Below are 19927 nucleotides of genomic sequence, written 5' to 3'. Positions count from 1 at the left end.
ACCTCCTTAAATTTTTTAGACTATAATTACGCAAAAACTGCCAAACCGATTTTTATTAAACTCGGTGGAGGGGTATATCATGTGCCACCGTAGAATCCGTTAAATCTTGGAGCAGATCCGAATCAGGGGCCAGATCTACAAATGAAAATAAAACTTAGAACGAAGCCAGCTCCCTGTGTGGGGGTACTACTGTAGAGACACAGGGTTTGGACTGGGGTGTGCGGGGGGAGTGCACCGCACTGCCCCCTGCCAGCTTCGACCCTAGGGGGGCGCCACAGAGCCGGCAAAACACAGCCAACCATTCACCTCCAGTCATTTTTTACCTCCGCCCCAGTGAATCACGAGCTGCACAAATACCCAGACGGCCATTCACCTCCATTCATTTTTTGGACTAGGATTACACAAAAACGACCAGACTGCTTTTCATGAAACTCGGTGGAGGTGCGTAGCATGAGCCAATTTAGAACCCATTCAATGTTGGCGTGCACAGAGCCACAAAATGCATTCAGGGGCGGAGGTCTGTGTTCTCTGAGCACCATTTCTAGTTTGGAAAGCGTTTTGTATGTAATGACAATTCATTTTATACTTTGACACCCAAATGTCAAGGAGAAACATGATTATGCCATTGAATATATATTTCAATGCTAATGTGAAAGGTAGAAAAATACAAGGAACAGGTGGTTTTCTTTGTCTCAATTTGCCCAGGGCCAGAATCTGACCCCAGCCAACCCCAACCCCCGTCCTCACAGGAGAGGAACCCCAGCACAGCTACAGGTAATCCTCCACAGTATGTAGAACATGAGTTTTACATAGTGAAGTCCTTGTCTAGTCTAAAGACTGCGTTGGTGAGGGCAAGATGGCCCAAGTGTGCAACAAACAGGACTGTCCAGTCGGTAAGAACACATTCATATTATATTACTTACTGTAAAGGAACGGCATGAACACCTGTCTGTTTGCTTTTATTACTGACAACCCACACCTCCATTATTATGCAGAGTTATAATGTCTATATTTCTTTCTTTCAGATGGTTGTCTGTCCAACCCTTGCTTCGCTGGGTCCAGGTGCACTAGCTTCCCAGATGGCTCATGGAAGTGTGGTAGATGTCCACTGGGCTACACCGGAGACGGCATCACCTGCCAAGACATTGATGAGTGTAAGGAAGTCCCTGACGCCTGCTACGTCCAGAACGGAGTCCACCGCTGTGAGAACACCGAGCCCGGCTACAACTGCCTGCCATGCCCCCCTCGCTACTCCGGCCTTCAGCCCTTCGGAAGGGGACTGGAGCAAGCCACCGCTAAGAAACAGGTTAGCTTAGCCTTCCCTCGCAATCTAACGCAATACAGATGTATGGGGTTTGGTACTATTCATGCTAACGGGCTAGAATAACTTAACCCTGCCTATCTGCCTCTAGGTTTGCATACCTGGTATTTCCTGCAAGGATGGCAGCCAAGACTGCAACAAGAACGCTAACTGTATCTACCTGGGCGTCTTCTCCGACTCCATGGTCCGCTGCGAGTGCAGGCCGGGGTACGCCGGGAACGGCTACATCTGTGGAGAAGACACTGACCTGGACGGCTGGCCCAACAACGAGCTGGGGTGTGTGGAGAACGCCACCTACCATTGCAAGAAGGTAGCCGGACCCCAGCCAAGCTCCCAGAAAAACAACAGACCACTTCATTTATCCTCTCCACTGTAGTTCTGCGAATGTTTCTCTAACTGTCCCCTTTGTGTTCTGACAGGATAACTGTCCCAGCCTGCCCAATTCCGGACAAGAAGACCACGACAAAGATGGCCTTGGTGACGCTTGCGACCATGATGATGATAACGATGGGATCGCTGATGACAGGGTGAGACATCGTAACTCTTACTCTCCCAGGGCTTGTTTTTCCACACTGAGACCAAACCTAGCAATTCAGTTAGACCTCGTTCCTCTGGGATGCAGGAATGCTAGTCTCTGCACATCCAACCAGAGAGAGTGGGAAAGTTAGGGAGAAAGCCAGTAGCAAATAAACTGCATAATATCTGAGTGGGTTGGGGTTCTAGCCAAGAACTCAGGGCAACATGGCTTCAAGCCCATCCCTTATATGGTGCATTGCAGGCTCGGTAGAAACCCAGTATCAGATTTAAACACAGACAAAGTCCATAAGACCTGAGGCCTACACACATTTTTCATGGGCATAACCCTTTCCTCATACAGTATCAAATGTCCTACACACATTTCTCATGGGCATAACCCTTTCCTCATACAGTATCAAATGTCAATACTTTGAAATTTTATCAAACTAATGGCATTTTCCATCTGGATCTAGGACAACTGCCCAAGGGTGTACAACCCAGCCCAGTATGACGCAGACAGAGATGATGTTGGTGACCGCTGTGACAACTGTGTGTTTGAGAGCAACCCTGACCAGATCGATACCGACAACAATGGGGAGGGTGACGCGTGCGCTATTGACATTGACGACGACGGTAAGAGACGATTTCACATCAACACCGGGCACTCTTAAGATTGTATATTCAGACTGAATAAAAGGTCCTATGATGTGCTGTTGGCTAATGTAAGATGTTTTTTCATTTGATAGGTATTCTGAATGAGAAAGACAACTGCCCCTATGTGTACAACTTGGACCAGAGAGACAGCGATTTTGACGGCGTAGGAGACCACTGCGACAATTGTCCTCTAGAGCATAACCCTGACCAGGTAGCTACACGCTCCATTACATAAGACCCTAAGTCCCTAAGGAACTTAGAGCTGACATAATAGGTCAATACATGCCCACTCCCAGAACAGTGGATATAGACTGCACCTTTTCTCTGCTCTAATGAAAGACAGGAATGTGAGGTCTGGAAGAAAAACGAGTGTAAGGGCCCCCTTCCATCATTCATCCCCTTGTTTTGAACAGACATGAATGCATGTGTGTAGTCCTGCCAAGGTGTGAGGACACAGGATACTTGTTTAAGGGGACATAGCTAGCATTGGGGACATAGCTAGCATTCCTGAAGACAAGGGGCTACATTTAAGAATGGGGGGGTGAATAGCACCTCTCATATCGAGTGTGGTGAGATACAGGCAACTCTCTTCACCGCTGAAGTGAAGACAAGTGTTTCACAGTACGAGAATGTGTGCTTCAGAACACTAAAGGAATTCCGCCTTCCCACAGATTGACTCGGATTCCGACCGCGTGGGAGACAAGTGCGACAGCAACCAGGATATCGACAAGGACGGTCACCAGAACAACTTGGATAACTGTCCCGACATCCCCAACGTCAACCAGGCCGACCATGACAAAGATGGCAAGGGCGACGCTTGTGACCACGATGATGACAACGATGGCATTCCCGATGACAAGGACAACTGTAGGCTGGCTTTTAACCCTGACCAGCTGGACAGTGATGGTGAGTCACACTCTCCAGTTCCTGGTAAACAATGGCTATGTTGCACCATTCAATGGACCCACTGTACATAGAGAATGATTCATGAAATTGTTAAATATGCTGTCAGCAATCCATTGGCTCGAATATCAGAGTGGACACTTATTGTAAACTACCATGCATCACTTGACTTAGCTCAATCAAAGTCTTTAGCCTCCATGTCTAATTGCGTTTTCTCTCCCTTTCAGGTGACGGTCGTGGAGATGTTTGCAAAGACGACTTTGACCAGGACAACGTGCTGGACATCTACGATGTGTGCCCAGAGAACTTCGCCATCTCTGATACGGACTTCCGCAGGTTCCAAATGGTACCCCTGGACCCCAAGGGCACCTCGCAGATCAACCCCAACTGGGTGGTCCATCACCAGGGCAAAGAGCTGGTCCAGACCGTCAACTGCGACCCCGGCATTGCTGTTGGTAAGTAGAATATCAACGGCTTCTAGAGATCTAAAGAAAACCCAAGAAAAACTGAATTCAGTGTGTAGTGAACTTCCACACACAAGCCTTGACCCATTCTCTTTGCCGTCCAGGTTATGATGAGTTCAACGCCGTGGATTTCAGCGGAACCTTCTTCATCAACACGGACAGGGACGACGACTACGTGGGCTTCGTTTTCGGCTACCAGTCCAGCTCCAGGTTCTACGCAGCGACCTGGAAGCAGACTACACAGACCTACTGGTCCCACACCCCTACCAGAGCTCAGGGCTACTCTGGCCTGTCCATCAAAGTGGTCAACTCCACCACTGGCTCCGGAGAGCACCTGAGGAATGCCCTGTGGCACACTGGAGACACTGCCGGACAGGTAAGCTCAGTTTCCCAGAATCCCAAGTGGCAACTGTGAGATCTGACAGATTTTGACTTTGAAAGGGGATTTTTCTCATCATGTTTTTGCGATTGATTTTCGCAGGTGCGTACTCTGTGGCACGACCCTAAGAACATCGGCTGGAAGGACTACATCGCCTACAGATGGCAGCTGATTCACAGGCCCAAGACTGGACTCATCAGGTGAGACTCAGATTCCATTGAGCTCTCAAACACTAAAATCATTTCAATAACTCTCGCTAGCTCTTGGCTTGATGCGCTGATGGGCTAATGGGATTCATACCTTCTTCCAGAGTGATGATGTATGAAGGCAAGAGAATCATGGCTGATTCTGGCAACATCTATGACAAGACATACGCCGGTGGAAGACTAGGCCTCTACGTCTTCTCTCAGGAGATGGTGTACTTCTCAGACCTCAAATACAAATGCAGAGGTAAGACATGGATGATACGGGCAGAATGATCCCGCAAAAAAAAAATCCTGTACTACATATTGGAAATATGCTTATTCCTTTTGAGTTGGAATTTACATGGTGTTTTTTGTCTGTCTTCTTCCCCCTCAGATACATAATCAGACCAGAGCGAGTCTCTCAGAAGATAGTATCTATCTTTGTCAATATAAATATGTAATGTATGACCTGGGACCATATCTATACTACTCTTTCCTTTGCAACGGCTACATTGGTGGAATGGAGAGCTGGTCAGTGGAGTCGAGGTCAATGGACCTCAGGACATTTAGCCCACTGACTGCTGGGTGACACCTTGACCACTACACCTTGACCATCAGCAGATGAAGAAACCAGCCTCTCTCACTCTCTACAGAGTTCTTGCTCATGCTCTCCTCCATGTAAGAGGGCCAGACAGATTGCGATGCACTTCTGAACTTCTCGGTGGCACCCCTCTCCAGATTGTGCGTCCAGAGGGAAGAGTATTTTTTGCATTATTTTTTAAGCATTTTTTCACATCTGCTGTGGACTCAAAGAGACTTGTTTCAACATGAAGAAAGCAGTGGGGGGAAGTAGGTCTTCTTTAGTTGGGGCCAGAGATGCCCACTTGAAGGAACAGTTGAGGGACCATGGACAGTATGTGGACTGACTGTTACTATCAAAAAGAGTGAATGTTGACTGTGTGTATGTTACCCAAGAAGAGCCTTGAGGCACCTGTTTAGTCAAAAGTAATTTGTTTAGTAAAGAAGGTGTTGGCCTTTTTACATTTTTGATTTACTTTCCCAAGTTCCCAATTCAATAGAGTTGCATTGTAGAACTCTATGGCTTCCCATAGACTTCTGCAGTTCGGCTTTGCAAGAAGTATGACCTCAGGGTTTGACAAGGTTGGTCAAGTGATATCTCAGGACAGGACACTAGCTGATACATGGAAGGAACCCAGAAGACCAAGACCGTAAAGCCAGTGCAGACTACTTTGGGAACAAAACTGCTATTACCCCAGAATACAGGAACGTTCGTCAATCCTGAGATGGAAGTATAGAGGGACGCGAACCGTATGGCCCAGTCTATAACCTGCCGTGAGAGGACTCACTCTTTTGTACATACTTTTGTATTTATTTAGTTTCTTACCAGTTGAGAGTATTCACAGGTGACCATAGAGTAGTCTCTCTTTATTCATCTCTGTTTTTTTCTTCCTGAGAAGATATCCATAACCCCTTCCAAATAACTGGAATCTTGAAACAAGGGGTTGAATTCCCTTGAAAGTCCTCTCATAGCAGGGTGAAGTATTATATCTCACTAACCCACCAAAACAAACAGACTAGGTGTTTATTTCAGAAATCAGCGTTCTTCTGCGCAGTATGCATGGCCTGTGTGCCTGAGCACGTGTACATTTCTGACTAGGGATGAAACAAAACAAACCCTTTATGTACAAATATTACCTCATTATTTTTCTGATTGAGACCAACAAGACACAAGAGTATCTTTTTTAGCAGCACAGTAACATTGGTTGGCTTATTTCTGTTCTTTCAGCACGACTGTAGTACAATCATTTTTATGCTGTTTATAAGATATTTTTGTAGCAGAACAGGAGAGTTAAGTGATAAGAACGTTTTCATATGTTGTGCTTTGTGTATGTCCTGTGCATTTGTAATGGATAAATTATTGTTATGTTTGATTTATGTTAAGAGGTTATTTCATAAGGTGTAGATATATTCTATTTAAATAATTTATCAAGAAACATGACCTGTGTTTCTGTCTGTATAAACTTGTTTGCACACTGACATGAGGATGTCTTTGTTTTTGTTTTTTGGCTTTTCTATAAACATGTCTGCCATAGTTTTACCCACAAAATGCTGTTTGTACTCTTACCAAATATTTTGTAATGTCATCCGAACAATAAACAAACCAGGAAAACAAAATACTGTCTTTACGTGTTCTTTGTGGTTTGACCTGCATATATAGGCAAATACACGCTGTAATCCAAACCAGACCTGTGTCAAAAAGTATTTTAAATCCTATCAAATACTTTTGAATGTTTGTTTTGAGTCTGACCTGGGAGGTCAGGAGGTTGGGGGTTACATTTTTGGGACAAGTCCATTGATTATAATGTGCTAGGCAAAATCAGTCAAGCACAGATAGGTATTTTGCATGATTTCAGACCCAGGTCTGATCCAAACCATTGAACAGAACTGTTTGAACCAGGGGCTCCATGATCGGTCCTGGCCATGATATCCACTGTGAGACGTGCCCTGGAAAAGCAAAGAGAGAGAGGGAGAGAGAGAGAGAGAGAAAGAGAGAGAGAAAGAGAGAGAGAGAAGCCATGCTGTGTCAACAGACTGGAATCTATTAGCTAGTTGAGTCTGGCTCCCTGTGAGAGAGGGAGTGTCCAGGTGAGAAGACAGAGTGAAAACCCCAGCTATTCAACTATTCAAGTTGCATCGGTGTCAGATAGCTTCTTTTTTTTTTTTTTGTACCTACACATAGCTACTGCTCACACACACCCCATAGACATTCTATAGTTTACATGCAGCGAATAAAACATCTTAGAGAGTCACACCTGGATGACGCATCCCACAGACACAGTACAACCTCTCCCCAGTGGCCCCACTATACAGTAGGTGCTAGCTTGTATACAGCCCGCAAATGGAATAAAGCCTGTTGATTCAGATCTGTTTTATAGGGCCAGGTCCTGCAGGCAAAAGCAAGGCCGCCCCACTCATGCCAGCAAACCCAGACAGGCCCTTGTTTTTCCTCTCCCTTTGCATCAGAGTTCCACCTCATCCGTATGGAATGAAGGTCAGCAGTGTATATGAAGCCATGGTCTCAAATCACCCCAATTGAGCTTAACTGCTGTATCCTACTGAAAATGGCTGCCGTGATGATCTATGGTGCTGTCAGCATCTCTTAAGATGCGATAAATTGCTCTGGGGTCCAACACACAGCTGACGTGCGCTGGTGCTGTAGTCAGATCCCTAGGCAGTTTTTATAGGATCCCTAGTGGGTTCGCATACAATAGCCAAGCAGTTTAAGAATGTTTTTTTTAGGTCTAGAATGTCTCTCTGTTCTAAAACTGGTCTTGAATCAAGGCAAATCTTTAGTGCTACAGTTTTAGAACCGATAAGGTGGTTTCGAAACAAACATGCTGATAAAAAACGGCTTCAATATATCTTGGCTGTTTTATGTGAACTGGGCTTTAGGCCGATAGCAGGGGCGGGTTGTCACTCCTGTGGAGCCTGCCTCAACCCCTCTGTCCCCCCTGACAGCCAAGGACGATGTATGTCTGCTTGTCTGCCTGTTTGCCTGTCTGTCTGTCTGTCTGTCTGTCTGTCTGTCTGCTTGGCTATCTGTCTGTCTATCTGTCTGTCTGTCTGTATGCTTGTCTGTTTGTCTGTCTGTCTGTCTGCTTGTCTGCCTGTCTGTCTGTCTGCTTGGCTATCTGTCTGTCTATCTGTCTGTCTATCTGCTTGTCTTCCTGTCTGTCTGTCTGTCTGCTTGGCTGTCTGTCTGTCTGTCTATCTGTCTGTCTGTCTGTCTGTCTGTCTGTATGCTTGCCTGTCTGTCTGTCTGTCTGTCTGTCTGTCTGTCAGTCTGTCTGTCTGCCTGTCTGTATGCTTGCCAGTCTGTCTGTCTGTCTATCTGTCTGTCTGTTCACTGGAGCTCAGACACTCCTGTACTGTCCGTTTAACCCCTGTGGCCAAAGCTGACGCGCCTTATCGATCGTCCACCTCATTGATCGTTGACTTCTCTGTTTCTGATGAGCCCTGTCCCTCCCCAGCCCCCCTCAACGAGCCCCGGTAAACGTCAGCTGTCCCTCCCCAGGCCACCACAACGGGCCACGGTCATCGTCAGCTGTCCCTCCCCAGGCCCCCTCAACGGGCCACGTCATCGTCAGCTGTCCCTCCCCAGCCCCCCTCAACGGGCCCCGGTCGACCTCAGCTGTTCCTCCCCAGGCCTACCTGCCCATGTTCAAAGCCCCCTCAACATGTAATGGCAGCCTTTAAGGCTGTAATGTAGTGGACGGTGGTACTTGTTTACGGACCCTGCAATGACCCCGGCCGTTTATCCTGTCCTCCTCGCTGACAGCAGCCAGAGGGAGAGGCTCCACCGTCACATTCCAGTCTGACCCCCCCCCAGTCTTACCCCCCCCCCCACTACTGGGACGACAGAATGCAGTTTAGCATCCAGCCAGAAGTGTGAAAGAAGCAGTAAAGTGCATTGTAATGTACGGCTGGGTTAAAAAAAATTGATTAATCGATTCATGAATCCCAAAATCGATCTTTTATTTAATGAATGAATGAATAAATTAAGGAATGAATAGTTCATTCATTCATTCAATGATTCATTCATTCATTTTTGGAAATCAGTAGAGATACCAAGCTGTAGTCACAGGTGTCCCTGATGTCACAGGGAGTGGGACACTAGTCTATTAGAAATCCAAGATGGCGGATGGTGTGGATCGTAGTTCGGCAGCTCCTGGTTTTAACCACCGGCCTCGAGAAAAACCTATAATTTACAAAACTGTTGACGACCAAGTTATTGTAGAGGATGAGTTCCTTAATTTCCTTGCGGTTAAAATTAAAACAATGACCCAGGACGAACTAGTCCTTGTAGCCACAAACACCTTCAACTCCGAGTGGATTGAGTCTTCTAAAAAGGTGTTGTTTGAACTTTGTCCTACTAAACAACGGTACGTGGCCTCCAAAAGCAACCATAGGACGCAAACAATGTTAAAAGCTGCTTAAAAGTGCTGAACGAGTGTGGAGAAAATATCCCCCGTTTTGTTTCCCACTACCTGGACGAGCTGCCACCTGTGATGTTTAACAACCTGGATGTCTCAAACCTGCTCAGCAAGATGTAGCCTCACAACAGAGCGCACAGCGAGGTTTGCGCGCTACTCACACGCTTGCGTTTGATGCGTCAACTTTGACGGATGCCATTCACTTTCGCTGCCGCACGCAACAACAACCAATCACATTGTCCAAAACTGCGCTCGCAACAGCCGAGTATATTCTCCGAACCTGCTAGCGCGCACTATTTTGAAAACCCACCCGGCTTTTCGTTTAGTGCTGTCATGGATGCTAATCTGGTCGAACGTGTGGCGATCGTTTATGCATTGTGGTTGAGGCAACGTGAACGTGGTGCCCGCAGGTATTGGGTACATCCTATCCTGAAAACAAACAATTCAAACAGCGATTGTCCTCCATCTTGGTATCGAAAAATGTGAAAATCCCGCCTTGCGATGACGTCTTTCTCCGTCAAGACATCTGATTGGTCGGCAGCTCCGGCAACGCATCTGAAAGTTGAAAATGTTTTAACTTTCGACGCTAGCAACTCAGGCAACGCAACGCACCGGGACAACAACGGAACCAGAATGCCATTCGGCTGCAGCCATTGAAAGGGAATGGCATCCGTCAAAGTTGACGCATCAAACGCAAGCGTGTGAGCCCCAGGCATGCAGTCAAACTACAGGCAGATGTTGGCGAGGACCTACGTTCTGTGGCTGTGACCATGGACTGCAGAGTTGCTGCTGTTGAGCGCCGGCTGGAACCGAGTGGTGGTGGAGGGCTGGTTGTCTCGAGTGATGCTGGAACGACCTTCGGGAGCGCACCGCGCAATCCCCCGGCCGGGGAGAATGGCGTGGTGCTGGCTAATACGAGTGCCCCTGGCCCTTCTGCTGGTGGTGATTCCAACGGTGGATTCCCGGCTCCTGCATCATCTCGCACGGAGCTGACCCCGGGCGTTTGTGCCAAGGCAGGTGCAGGGAGTGGGGCTGGGCGTGCCTGTCTGACTCCTGGAGGAACGGTGGAAAACTCGCCGAAATGGAGCCGTGTGGTGAAACATGGCCAAGCTCGGAAGAATCATGCCGAGGGCCAGCCTGCCCGCGAAGCGTTCAAACAGCGTGCTGGAAAACCTGAACGGAGGGTGTCCAAGCCTATTGTTGGTACTCGTGCGCAAGGGAATATAAGAGTGGTTCAGACGATGTTGGTAAGTGTTTTTGCTACCAAATTCTCACTGGACCTTGATGCAGAGACGCTGTCTACGCCCGGCTCACACGCTTGCGTTTGATGCGTCAACATTGACGGATGGCGGAAGGCGTTTCTGCCGCACGTAACAACAACCAATCACATTGTCCAAAACTGCGCTCGCAACAGCCGAGTATATTCTCCGAACCTGCTAGCGCGAACTATTTTGAAAACCCACCCGGCTTTTCGTTTAGTGCTGTCATGGATGCTAATCTGGTCGAACGTGTGGCGATCGTTTATGCATTGTGGTTCAGGCAACGTGAACGTGGTGCCCGCAGGTATTGGGTACATCCTATCCTGAAAACAAACAATTCAAACAGCGATTGTCCTCCATCTTGGTATCGAAAAATGTGAAAATCCCGCCTTGCGATGACGTCTTTCTCCGTCAAGACATCTGATTGGTCGGCAGCTCCGGCAACGCATCTGAAAGTTGAAAATGTTTTAACTTTCGACGCTAGCAACGCAGGCAACGCAACGCACCGGGACAACAACGGAACCAGAATGCCATTCGGCTGCAGCCATTGAAAGTGAATGGCATCCGTCAAAGTTGACGCATCAAACGCAAGCGTGTGAGTCGGCCTAACTATTTGGCTGCTCAACTTGACCGTGTCGTTAACTGTGAACGTATTGTCACTGCGAGCAACAGATATAGCGCGTTTGAAGTGTGTGCTGAGTGCAATGAAGTTGCGGACATGTACAACCCAGAACTCTGGCCTGAAGGCTCTGTTGTGAGGCGATATTATGAGCCACGCAAAGCGGGAGAGACGGGATCTTAAAGTCTCTTAACACCATTTAAGATGTAATGCATCATCCCCGACATGGGCGGCAGCAGTGAGTAGGCTAAACAAAGCGGAGAGCGCCGATTCGCCGGTAGAAGAAGACAGTCGATGCGCTGTGGATATAAAACATTTAAGCGTACAAATTTGCCTTTTATTTGAAAGGTGGGGGACTACAAACTGTAGCCACTTAGGAGAAAAGGCTTTCATCTTTCCAACGATGTGTTTACTTTGGTGAGTAACGAAACGGTTTTGTCTGTAGACTCGGACGACCGGGCCGATGAAGCGCTTTCATAGGCAAATTGCATTTAGAGTAACAGGGCGTTATCCGTAGGATATCGCCCTGGACCAGGTCTAAGCTAGGCCTATCTCTGCTTCACTTGGTGCAAGAGCGCCGAACGGGGCCACCCTGCCCAGTTAAACTTTATGAGGGTTGGATCATACAACTGCCGCGGGCTACGCCTGGGCAACAACGCAGGAGACAGAGCCCGACGTATAGTAGTTGACAACATGCTGAAAAACTGATATTTTATGTTTACAAGAAACTTTTTTATCTAAACAGGACTTGGGAAATTTGAACTCTTTTAATGACAATTTCCATGGGGCTGGTGAGTCCACTACTGACCTATCTATGGGGATAGTGAGAGGAAGGATAGCAGGGGGCGTGGCCATCCTTTGGCACAAAAAGATGGACTCTGCGATCAATGTCATTAGGCTAGAAGCTGACTGGTGTATCGCTATACAGATAAAAATGAATAACAGAGGCTACTATCCTCAATGTATACACACCGTATGAGTCACAACAAAATGAAGACGAATACCTGAATCGTCTTGCTTTTATAAATTATTTTATTTCTGATAATCATTCCACAAGTATCTATGTAGTGGGTGACATGAATGCTTATCTATCAGACAAAAGTTCCTTGTTTGCAAAGCATATGCTGCAGTTTTGTGATGATAACAATCTTATATTATCCAGCCAAAAGCTCCTACCTGCAGATAGTTATTCTTACATAAGTGAGGCCTGGCACTCTACATCATGGCTTGACCACTGCATTAGCACTGCTGATGCTCATGCTATTCTGAGATCTATGGAGATTGTGTATGAGGCATCTATGTCTGATCATGTTCCGTTTGTCATGTCACTTGATTGTGACAGTCTCCCAGAGATGTCTCAGGAGGTTAATAGTGCCTGTAAGGCTAAACTGGATTGGTCTAAGCTCACAGATGAGGATGTGATGTTATACTACGGGAGAACTGATGTCCTTCTAAGTAATGTATATCTACCCAGAGATGCAATTATGTGTCCTGATGTGAATTGTAACAAAAGCTCTCACTGTAAGGACATCTGTCACATGTATAATTGTATTGTGGGAGCTGTGTATGAAGCTAGTAGGCCATGCTTTACTCACTCTGATAAAAGACACAGCATTAAGCCAGGGTGGAATAAACATGTGGCTGCTCATCATGCTGAAGCTAAGAATGCCTTTAAGGAGTGGGTCCTGGCAGGTAGGCCCAGAGAGGGGCCTGTCCTGGATCACAAAAAGCGTACTAACGCTCAATATAAATATGCAGTTCGTTATATCAGCAAACACGAACAAGTAATGAGAGCGGACTCTATGGCTGAAAAGCTCCTTGGTAACGATGCTACTGGCTTCTGGAAGGAGGTGAGAGCTCTGAACAGAGGCAGTACATTACCATGTACCATAGAAGGAGTCTCGGGAGCCGACAAAATAGCTGATTTGTGGAGACAACATTATTCTGAGCTATTCAATTGTGTTAAAAGTGACCCCTACAAAGTGGGCAACATTGCCAACAGTGACACAGTGGGAACAACAGCCAATGAGGTCTATCAAGCAATTACACAGCTAGCTGATAACAAAGCTAGCGGCTTAGATCAGATCACTGCAGAGCACCTCAAACTTGTAAGTCCGAGGGTCGCTGCCCTTCTCGCCATCTGTTTTACTGGCCTTATGAATCATGGTCTGCTGCCGGACTCCATGTTGTCTGTTACTCTGGTGCCTGTCATCAAGGACAAAGCGGGCAAGGTGGGGAGGATTGGATAATTGCAGACCAATTGCTCTAGCTAGTGTGTTATCCAAAGTCCTGGAAAGAATTTTATTAGACAGATTGTTTTTATTTTGGTACCACAGACAACCAGTTTGGCTTCAAGGCTAAGCATGGTAGTGATTTATGTATCTATGCCCTGAAGGAAATTGTTGAAATGTATAGAAGACAGAATTCCTCTGTGTTAATTGGTTTTATTGATGCCTCTAAAGCTTTTGATCGAGTCAACCATCATAAGCTGTTCCTAAAACTGAGTCAAAGAGGAGTGCCTAACAGTATAATTAGGGTCCTGGCATATTGGTATGCCAACCAGAGCATGAAGGTCAAATGGGGTAATGCAGTCTCTGTATCTTTCGGTGTTGGTAATGGGGTTTGCCAGGGGGGGCTACTCTCACCAGCCCTCTTTAATGTGTACATGAACGATTTATCTGACCAGCTAAGAGGCTGTAAAACAGGATGTATGATTGGTAACACCCTGGTAAACCATCTTATGTATGCCGATGATCTGGCTATTTTCTCTCCTAGCAGTGCTGGGTTCCAACAGATGTTGAATATATGCTCTGAGTATGGTATCCAATTTGATGTGAAATACAATGCTAAAAAGAGCATTGTCATGATCTGTAAAACAAAAGGGGACAAAGATCTAATCTTTCTGTGACTTTGTCGCTAGATTTAGTGACTTTCCAGACCCCCCTGGCGACTTATTTCATGAAAAGCGACTAGCGACAAATCTAGCTACTTTTTCTGGTCATTTGGGGAATTATCGTGTTGACAAGGAAGCAAGCTCAGCTCACGAGTCACGACGAGAGAACTTTTTTTGCTGCCTTCACGTCCTCTCTCCCTCGCTCGCCCACACACACACACCACACGCGCTGGATCCCTCCCGCAACAACCAATCATATTGTCAGAAACGGCTAGTTTACCTAGATACTGGTGACGTAAGGTTAAGTTTTAATTAAGCCATGTAGGCTATATTTTTTCCCGTTATTCTTTAGGTTTACAGACCTACGTTGTTTAAAAGAAAAAAGGTAATGTTATACAGCAACAAAAAAACAAGTTTGGAAATAAGTCAATAGTTTGATTGTTTGTTCCATGCCCATCATCATCACATGGCTAGGGTTGCACTGTAAAAAAAACAACAAACTAATGTTATACAATATATCCCCCCGCCATCTACTGTAGCTACTTCTAGCGACTTCTGGGACAGCCAATAGCTACTTCCCTTACTGAAGAGTTGGCAACACTGACGCCAGAGCTGTAGCAAGTGTAGTAAGCCAGTTCTCGAAGTGCTTACATTGGAATTAACATTGGGACGGTATATCCAATCAAAACTTGTCATGACTGTCCCGTCATTCACATCGCCTGTCAATCACGTTACCCACTTTAGCTATCTAGCTACTGGCAGCATCAATGAACATTGAAAACGGAGATCTTGAGTATTTGTTAAAAGTTTATTCCAAAATGAAGTGGATTAAACGAGTTTGGGTTAAGATACAAGGTAGGTCTTTTGTGATTAATTGCCAGTTGTTATGGCTGTGCGTTTTGCTTTGCCTAGATTTAATCAGCACTCGAGAGCGTGAGCTTTGCTTCCTGCGGTGGGCTAATAAGCCTAGTAGCCTAAACACTTATTAGGGGAGTAGGCTATTGAGTGCTGTGCCATAAGGGGGTGTATTGTATCGTTCTGTTATTCCTCTTCGTGGTGTTTGGCCATTGTTGTCATATAATGCCTCTGTAGTTTATTGTGCATGTCGTAGCATGTCCGTAGAATGTCCTCTCTCCTATGATTCTTTTTTAGCCTCTCTAACTCTGAAATGTAATTTAATGTAATGTATTGCTTTATAAATGTTCTTAGCCGGTAGACAAACATACTCCTGGAGCTTGCTCGATCGCCTTGTTGAGAGGGGTCAGGGAAGAATTTTTACAGCTCACTTATCTGGCCCCCGGGTGATTACTGTTTTTTTGCTTCCCTCTGGAATATGTAGAGAGTGGGTCGTATGCCCACCTCCCTTGTTCTCTGTAAAGCGCATTGTGTTGCCTCTGGGTATGAAATGTGCTATACAAATAAAGCTTTGATTGATTGATTGATTGATTAGTGTGTCCCTAAAAGCTTGCTTGTTTCGGCCTAAATATTGCCCGCTTATTCGCTCGCTGTCAAATTATTGGCCTTTGTTGACGTGTTAAAAAACATCAGTAGCCATCAGTAGTTATGTATGTATGTCCTGTGATAGAGTGGCGAGACACCCGAATTTCCCCAAGGGGATTAATAAAGTATTTATCTATCTATCTAGCCTAGGCTACCGTAGTTTTCCTGTATGTTTTTTTACATATAAAAATGCCACTGCTCAGCGCCCTTCTGGTGCTGTGAAACCTCCCATCAGGGCATGCTTTGATAGTGCACCCCCCAAAAAATTGTGCGCGCGTTTCGTTAGTCCTGGCTTACCCGGTTCTAGGACCCACCAGACGCCACTGGTTATCAAAAGTTTTGACTTGTCATTAAAAATAAAACTTGAACGCCGTTGTGTTTTGCGCTGTGCTCAGAGGGTGGGAGATTAATTAGACCAGTGAGATGTCCAGGCCCTCTGCCCTGGTGTGTGGTGGCAGCTGTTAGTGTCAGAGGGGAAGCCTCGTTCAGACTGCATGATTGCCATCTGAGGGATCTCTATTAGATGATGGTCAGCTAGGTCTTTTTAGCAACTGCAGTCATTTCAGCTTCCACTGGCACATTTTCCCCCCAGATTTTTCTTTTTCAGAACTGACATTTTGTGTGACATGTCCCGCAGTATGTTGCATTAAATAGTCTTTTGTACAGTAGATGGAAATTTGGCACATTGAGTTGTTTGTCAGGGTGTTACCTGTATTCTAATTAAAAAAGACTGGGCACGACACTGGATGCTATTTAATATTGATTTTTATAAGTCCTGTCTTGTTTACCATGATTTGTGTATGATTACTTCTTTGCCATCCCCTTTCATAACCAAATGTGGTCTGATGATTAAATTGCTATGGCTTCTTGATTTTGCTCTCAAAGTGTGCCAAATTGATGCATTTAAATTAACAATGTTAAAAAAAAAATCACGGGGGGGCATGCCCCCGAACCCCCCTAGAGGGTCGGAGGTCCACCCCCCATAGCTGCCCAAAATCCTGTGGGAAACACTGTTTATGGTGTATGTGTCTTTGGTGCATGGTGGCAAACCCAAATGCGCCCCTCAGATATATTTTCCTGCAGGTTTCACCCGCTCTGAACTTCAGCCCCTGATGCTTTTCCCTTAGCCCCTAATGTTTTTGAATCCTAGATACGCCCCAGGCAGAGAGGCCAGGTGCTGTCTGGTGGCTGCCTCTAGTAACACATGTCCTCTCAGATTATACAGAGCCCTTAACTCTTCAGACATATGGGCTTCCCAAGTGATTGTGAATAGGCTCAACAGATGTTACCTTGAGGGTCTAGTCAAACAGTCAAACAGGGATAAATGACTTTCTCACAACCAAAGTGCTGTGGAATACAATCAGTCTACCTTTTCAGATCTTGAATGGGAGTCCTTCTCACTTCACAGTCTACTCTGTGAGCGTGTCTTGGGACGTCTTGTTAGAAACATTCTATATGGCTGCTGAAAAAAAAGAACTTTGGCTGGTCGAAATCAAACTAACTTATTTTTGTAAATGATGAAGAATAGGGCATTGTAATGTTCTTCTGTAAGTTGTTCAGAATGACCGATATGATCCAACTGCTGGTGATAATTCGGGATACCTTCTAGCAAGCTACTCTGGGGCCAGTCTAACCCCACAATATAATGTAATAATTATATGGTCTAGTATGATTCATCAAATACAGTACCTGGACACATAATGCTGCTGTTATGTCCTTTACAACCTCTGAACACCTCCCAGCCCTGGGACCAATTAAATGTATTCTAAACAGCTCACCATCATATGTGATATTATATTCAAAAACATAGAAATTGGAATGTTATTTTCAACATTCTGAAAACTTATTGATCCAGGGCAACTTAAACCACATTTACAATTTTATAATTCTCCCTGATCAAACTGCAGTGAAGTATACACCCCTCAAAGGGTTCATATTCTTTTTAGAATAATTTTTGAAAATTATTTCATCTAGTGAATCTTTTTCTGAACTGAAAATTGCAAGAATCATAATGATAAATCTATATTTAATGTATAATTATGTTATTTTATCTGTAGTGCGCTGATGTTCCAGCAGGGGTGTCATTTCTCTGTGGAAGCACATTGCATCCACTAAGCCCTGAATGCTGAGAGCAGAGACAAAGTCTTTGCGTTAGTTAGTGACATTAGCAGCTCTAGGTCACACTCTCATCACTTGCCTGGAAATGGCACAGCCAAGGGCGACACTAGAAACTTTGGGCCCTATGAAATAATCCCCCCAAACATAGACCTTATAATAATAATAATAATAACAATAATAATAGTGGTACGGGCCCCTGTCAGTGCTGGGCCCTTGGAATCAGCTGCCCACTCCTTACGGCTCCCCTGGGCACAGCGCCGCTAATTACAGATTTTTGTATGGAAGCTGAAATGACTTTTTAGCCTCAAATGAGGTTTTGTAATTAAGTATAATACAAAAGGATTATTTAGATTGATCACTAATGGTTTCCTAGTGATATTAATTAACATTAATATAGTATTTGTAAATATCAATTGTATTTATTTATTTAGCTATGTTCTCACAGGGCAGGAGCCTAAACTAATAGACTAAAGAGAATCTATCTTAATGTCTGAACAATTGTACAAGCAAGCCTTATCAGAAGAGCAAAGACATTATGTAATATCAAACCTTTAAGTGAATGACTTAGGTATAGGTACTGCATTTGTAACGCGCTCCCCATCCAGTTGTTACACTGGCCCGGAGCGCCATTCACACACCAATGGCGGCAGATGCCATGCAAGGCGCTTGCCTGCTCATTGGGAGCAATTTGGGGTTCAGTGTCTTGCCCAAGGACACTTCGACAGGTAGTCAGGAGGAGCCGGGATTCGAACCACCGACCCTACGATCACTGAACGACCCGCTCTACCAACAGAGCTATACTATATATAGCTCTATACTATATATAGCTCTATACTATATACTATATAGCCGCCCCACTTGTGATGTGAGTGTGATAATCTGTGAGTGAGAGAGAGAGTGAGATAACTTGTGCGTGTATTGTAAATCAGTCGCTCTTGATCAGACTATTTTAAACACACAAATACCTCTAATGCTGTATAATCCGTGCTCTCTATGCCACCCTCCACTATGTGCCTTTCTTAGAAGACATGGAAGGAAAGAGGGAGGTGAGGGTAGAGCCGGAGCAGAGCGAGTGGAGGAGAGAGAGGAGTGAAGGCCAGAGGACAGGAGTCAAGTGCTGCTGTAATCTAGTCAAGCGGTCAGGCTCAGACTAGTAAAGGACAGGGGAGTATGTGAGGTCAATGCCTGACAAGCTGAATAATCAGTTTCATTTGAAGTGTCAGAGGGCAACATATGTAGTTGGTGTTCTTACTCTTGTACAGTGAGGAGCAATGAGGAATATTGGACAATGTGTCCAATTACATGCATGCTCATAGTTTCTTAGATTGAGGGTAGCTAGCTTCGGCTACCAACTGTTAGGGGTAGGTATCTTTAGTTGCCAACTGTTGCCCAGGTAGATTATAGCTTTCCATCAGTGACCTTTTGGCCGTTGATCTAGGGAGTCCAGGGATGGCCTTGGGGTGACACTGGGTGGTCACAGTGTCACAGAGGAGTGTACCGTAGTAGGAGGAGGGGATTACAGTGAATGAGATTACATTAGATTACATTCCCCTGGGACTACCCAACTCTACTGTACCTGTGGGTAGCCCTCAGGTCTGCTCTGCCAGTGTCTTATTCTAGAGCAGCTTTGTCTTGGGACAAACTCTTATCTGAATCTGCCTATCGTTGCATCTGATCACTGTTGACATTACAAAAGTCATCTGCACTGATAATGACATTTCAATTGAATCAAACTTCCAGGCCAAGAATAGGTAAGATTCTAGTTATGAAAGCAGTGCTTATGTTATTCTGCAGAGGCCACTCTCCCTCAACAGCACTGGATCAGCAGAATGAGCCAAGGTAAAACAATTGAGATCGAGTCTGGTGTGGAATTCCCATCAATCACGTTTATTGATTTCTCTATCATTGTTTAACATGAACATGAGCAAAAAATATATACATACAGTAACAGCAAAAAAGAAAGATTCAAAGAGCAACAGATTCAAAGAACAGAATTATCAACCATTTTCATAAAGGTGGGACTATCCCAACATACGTATTACGTTATTATTTAAATTATTTCAGTCATATCTTTCTTTCTTGTTTTCCTGATTTGGGGCAA

General features: G+C 45.4%; 1 protein-coding gene across 1 annotated transcript; it reads left to right on the top strand.

Annotated features, from left to right (window-relative positions):
- Positions 1-79: 79 nt before the first annotated feature.
- Positions 80-8700, top strand: LOC311317553 (thrombospondin-1-like; the record flags this gene model as incomplete). Its single annotated transcript, XM_084448627.1, has 13 exons — positions 80-89; positions 837-893; positions 1026-1306; positions 1413-1631; positions 1741-1848; positions 2311-2470; positions 2584-2702; positions 3163-3397; positions 3622-3849; positions 3963-4234; positions 4340-4437; positions 4548-4687; positions 8519-8700. The coding sequence occupies 13 exons, from the start codon at positions 80-82 to the stop codon at positions 8698-8700; spliced, it is 2109 nt and encodes a 702-aa protein (XP_084304753.1).
- Between the last annotated feature and the right edge of the window lie 11227 nt (positions 8701-19927).

The sequence above is a fragment of the Borostomias antarcticus genome, assembly GCF_949987555.1.
Source record: "Borostomias antarcticus genome assembly, chromosome: 14".
In the NCBI taxonomy this organism is placed as follows: Eukaryota; Metazoa; Chordata; class Actinopteri; order Stomiiformes; family Stomiidae; genus Borostomias; species Borostomias antarcticus.
The sequence above is the reverse complement of the archived record's forward strand: the minus strand, read 5'-3'. Positions and strand labels throughout refer to the sequence as shown.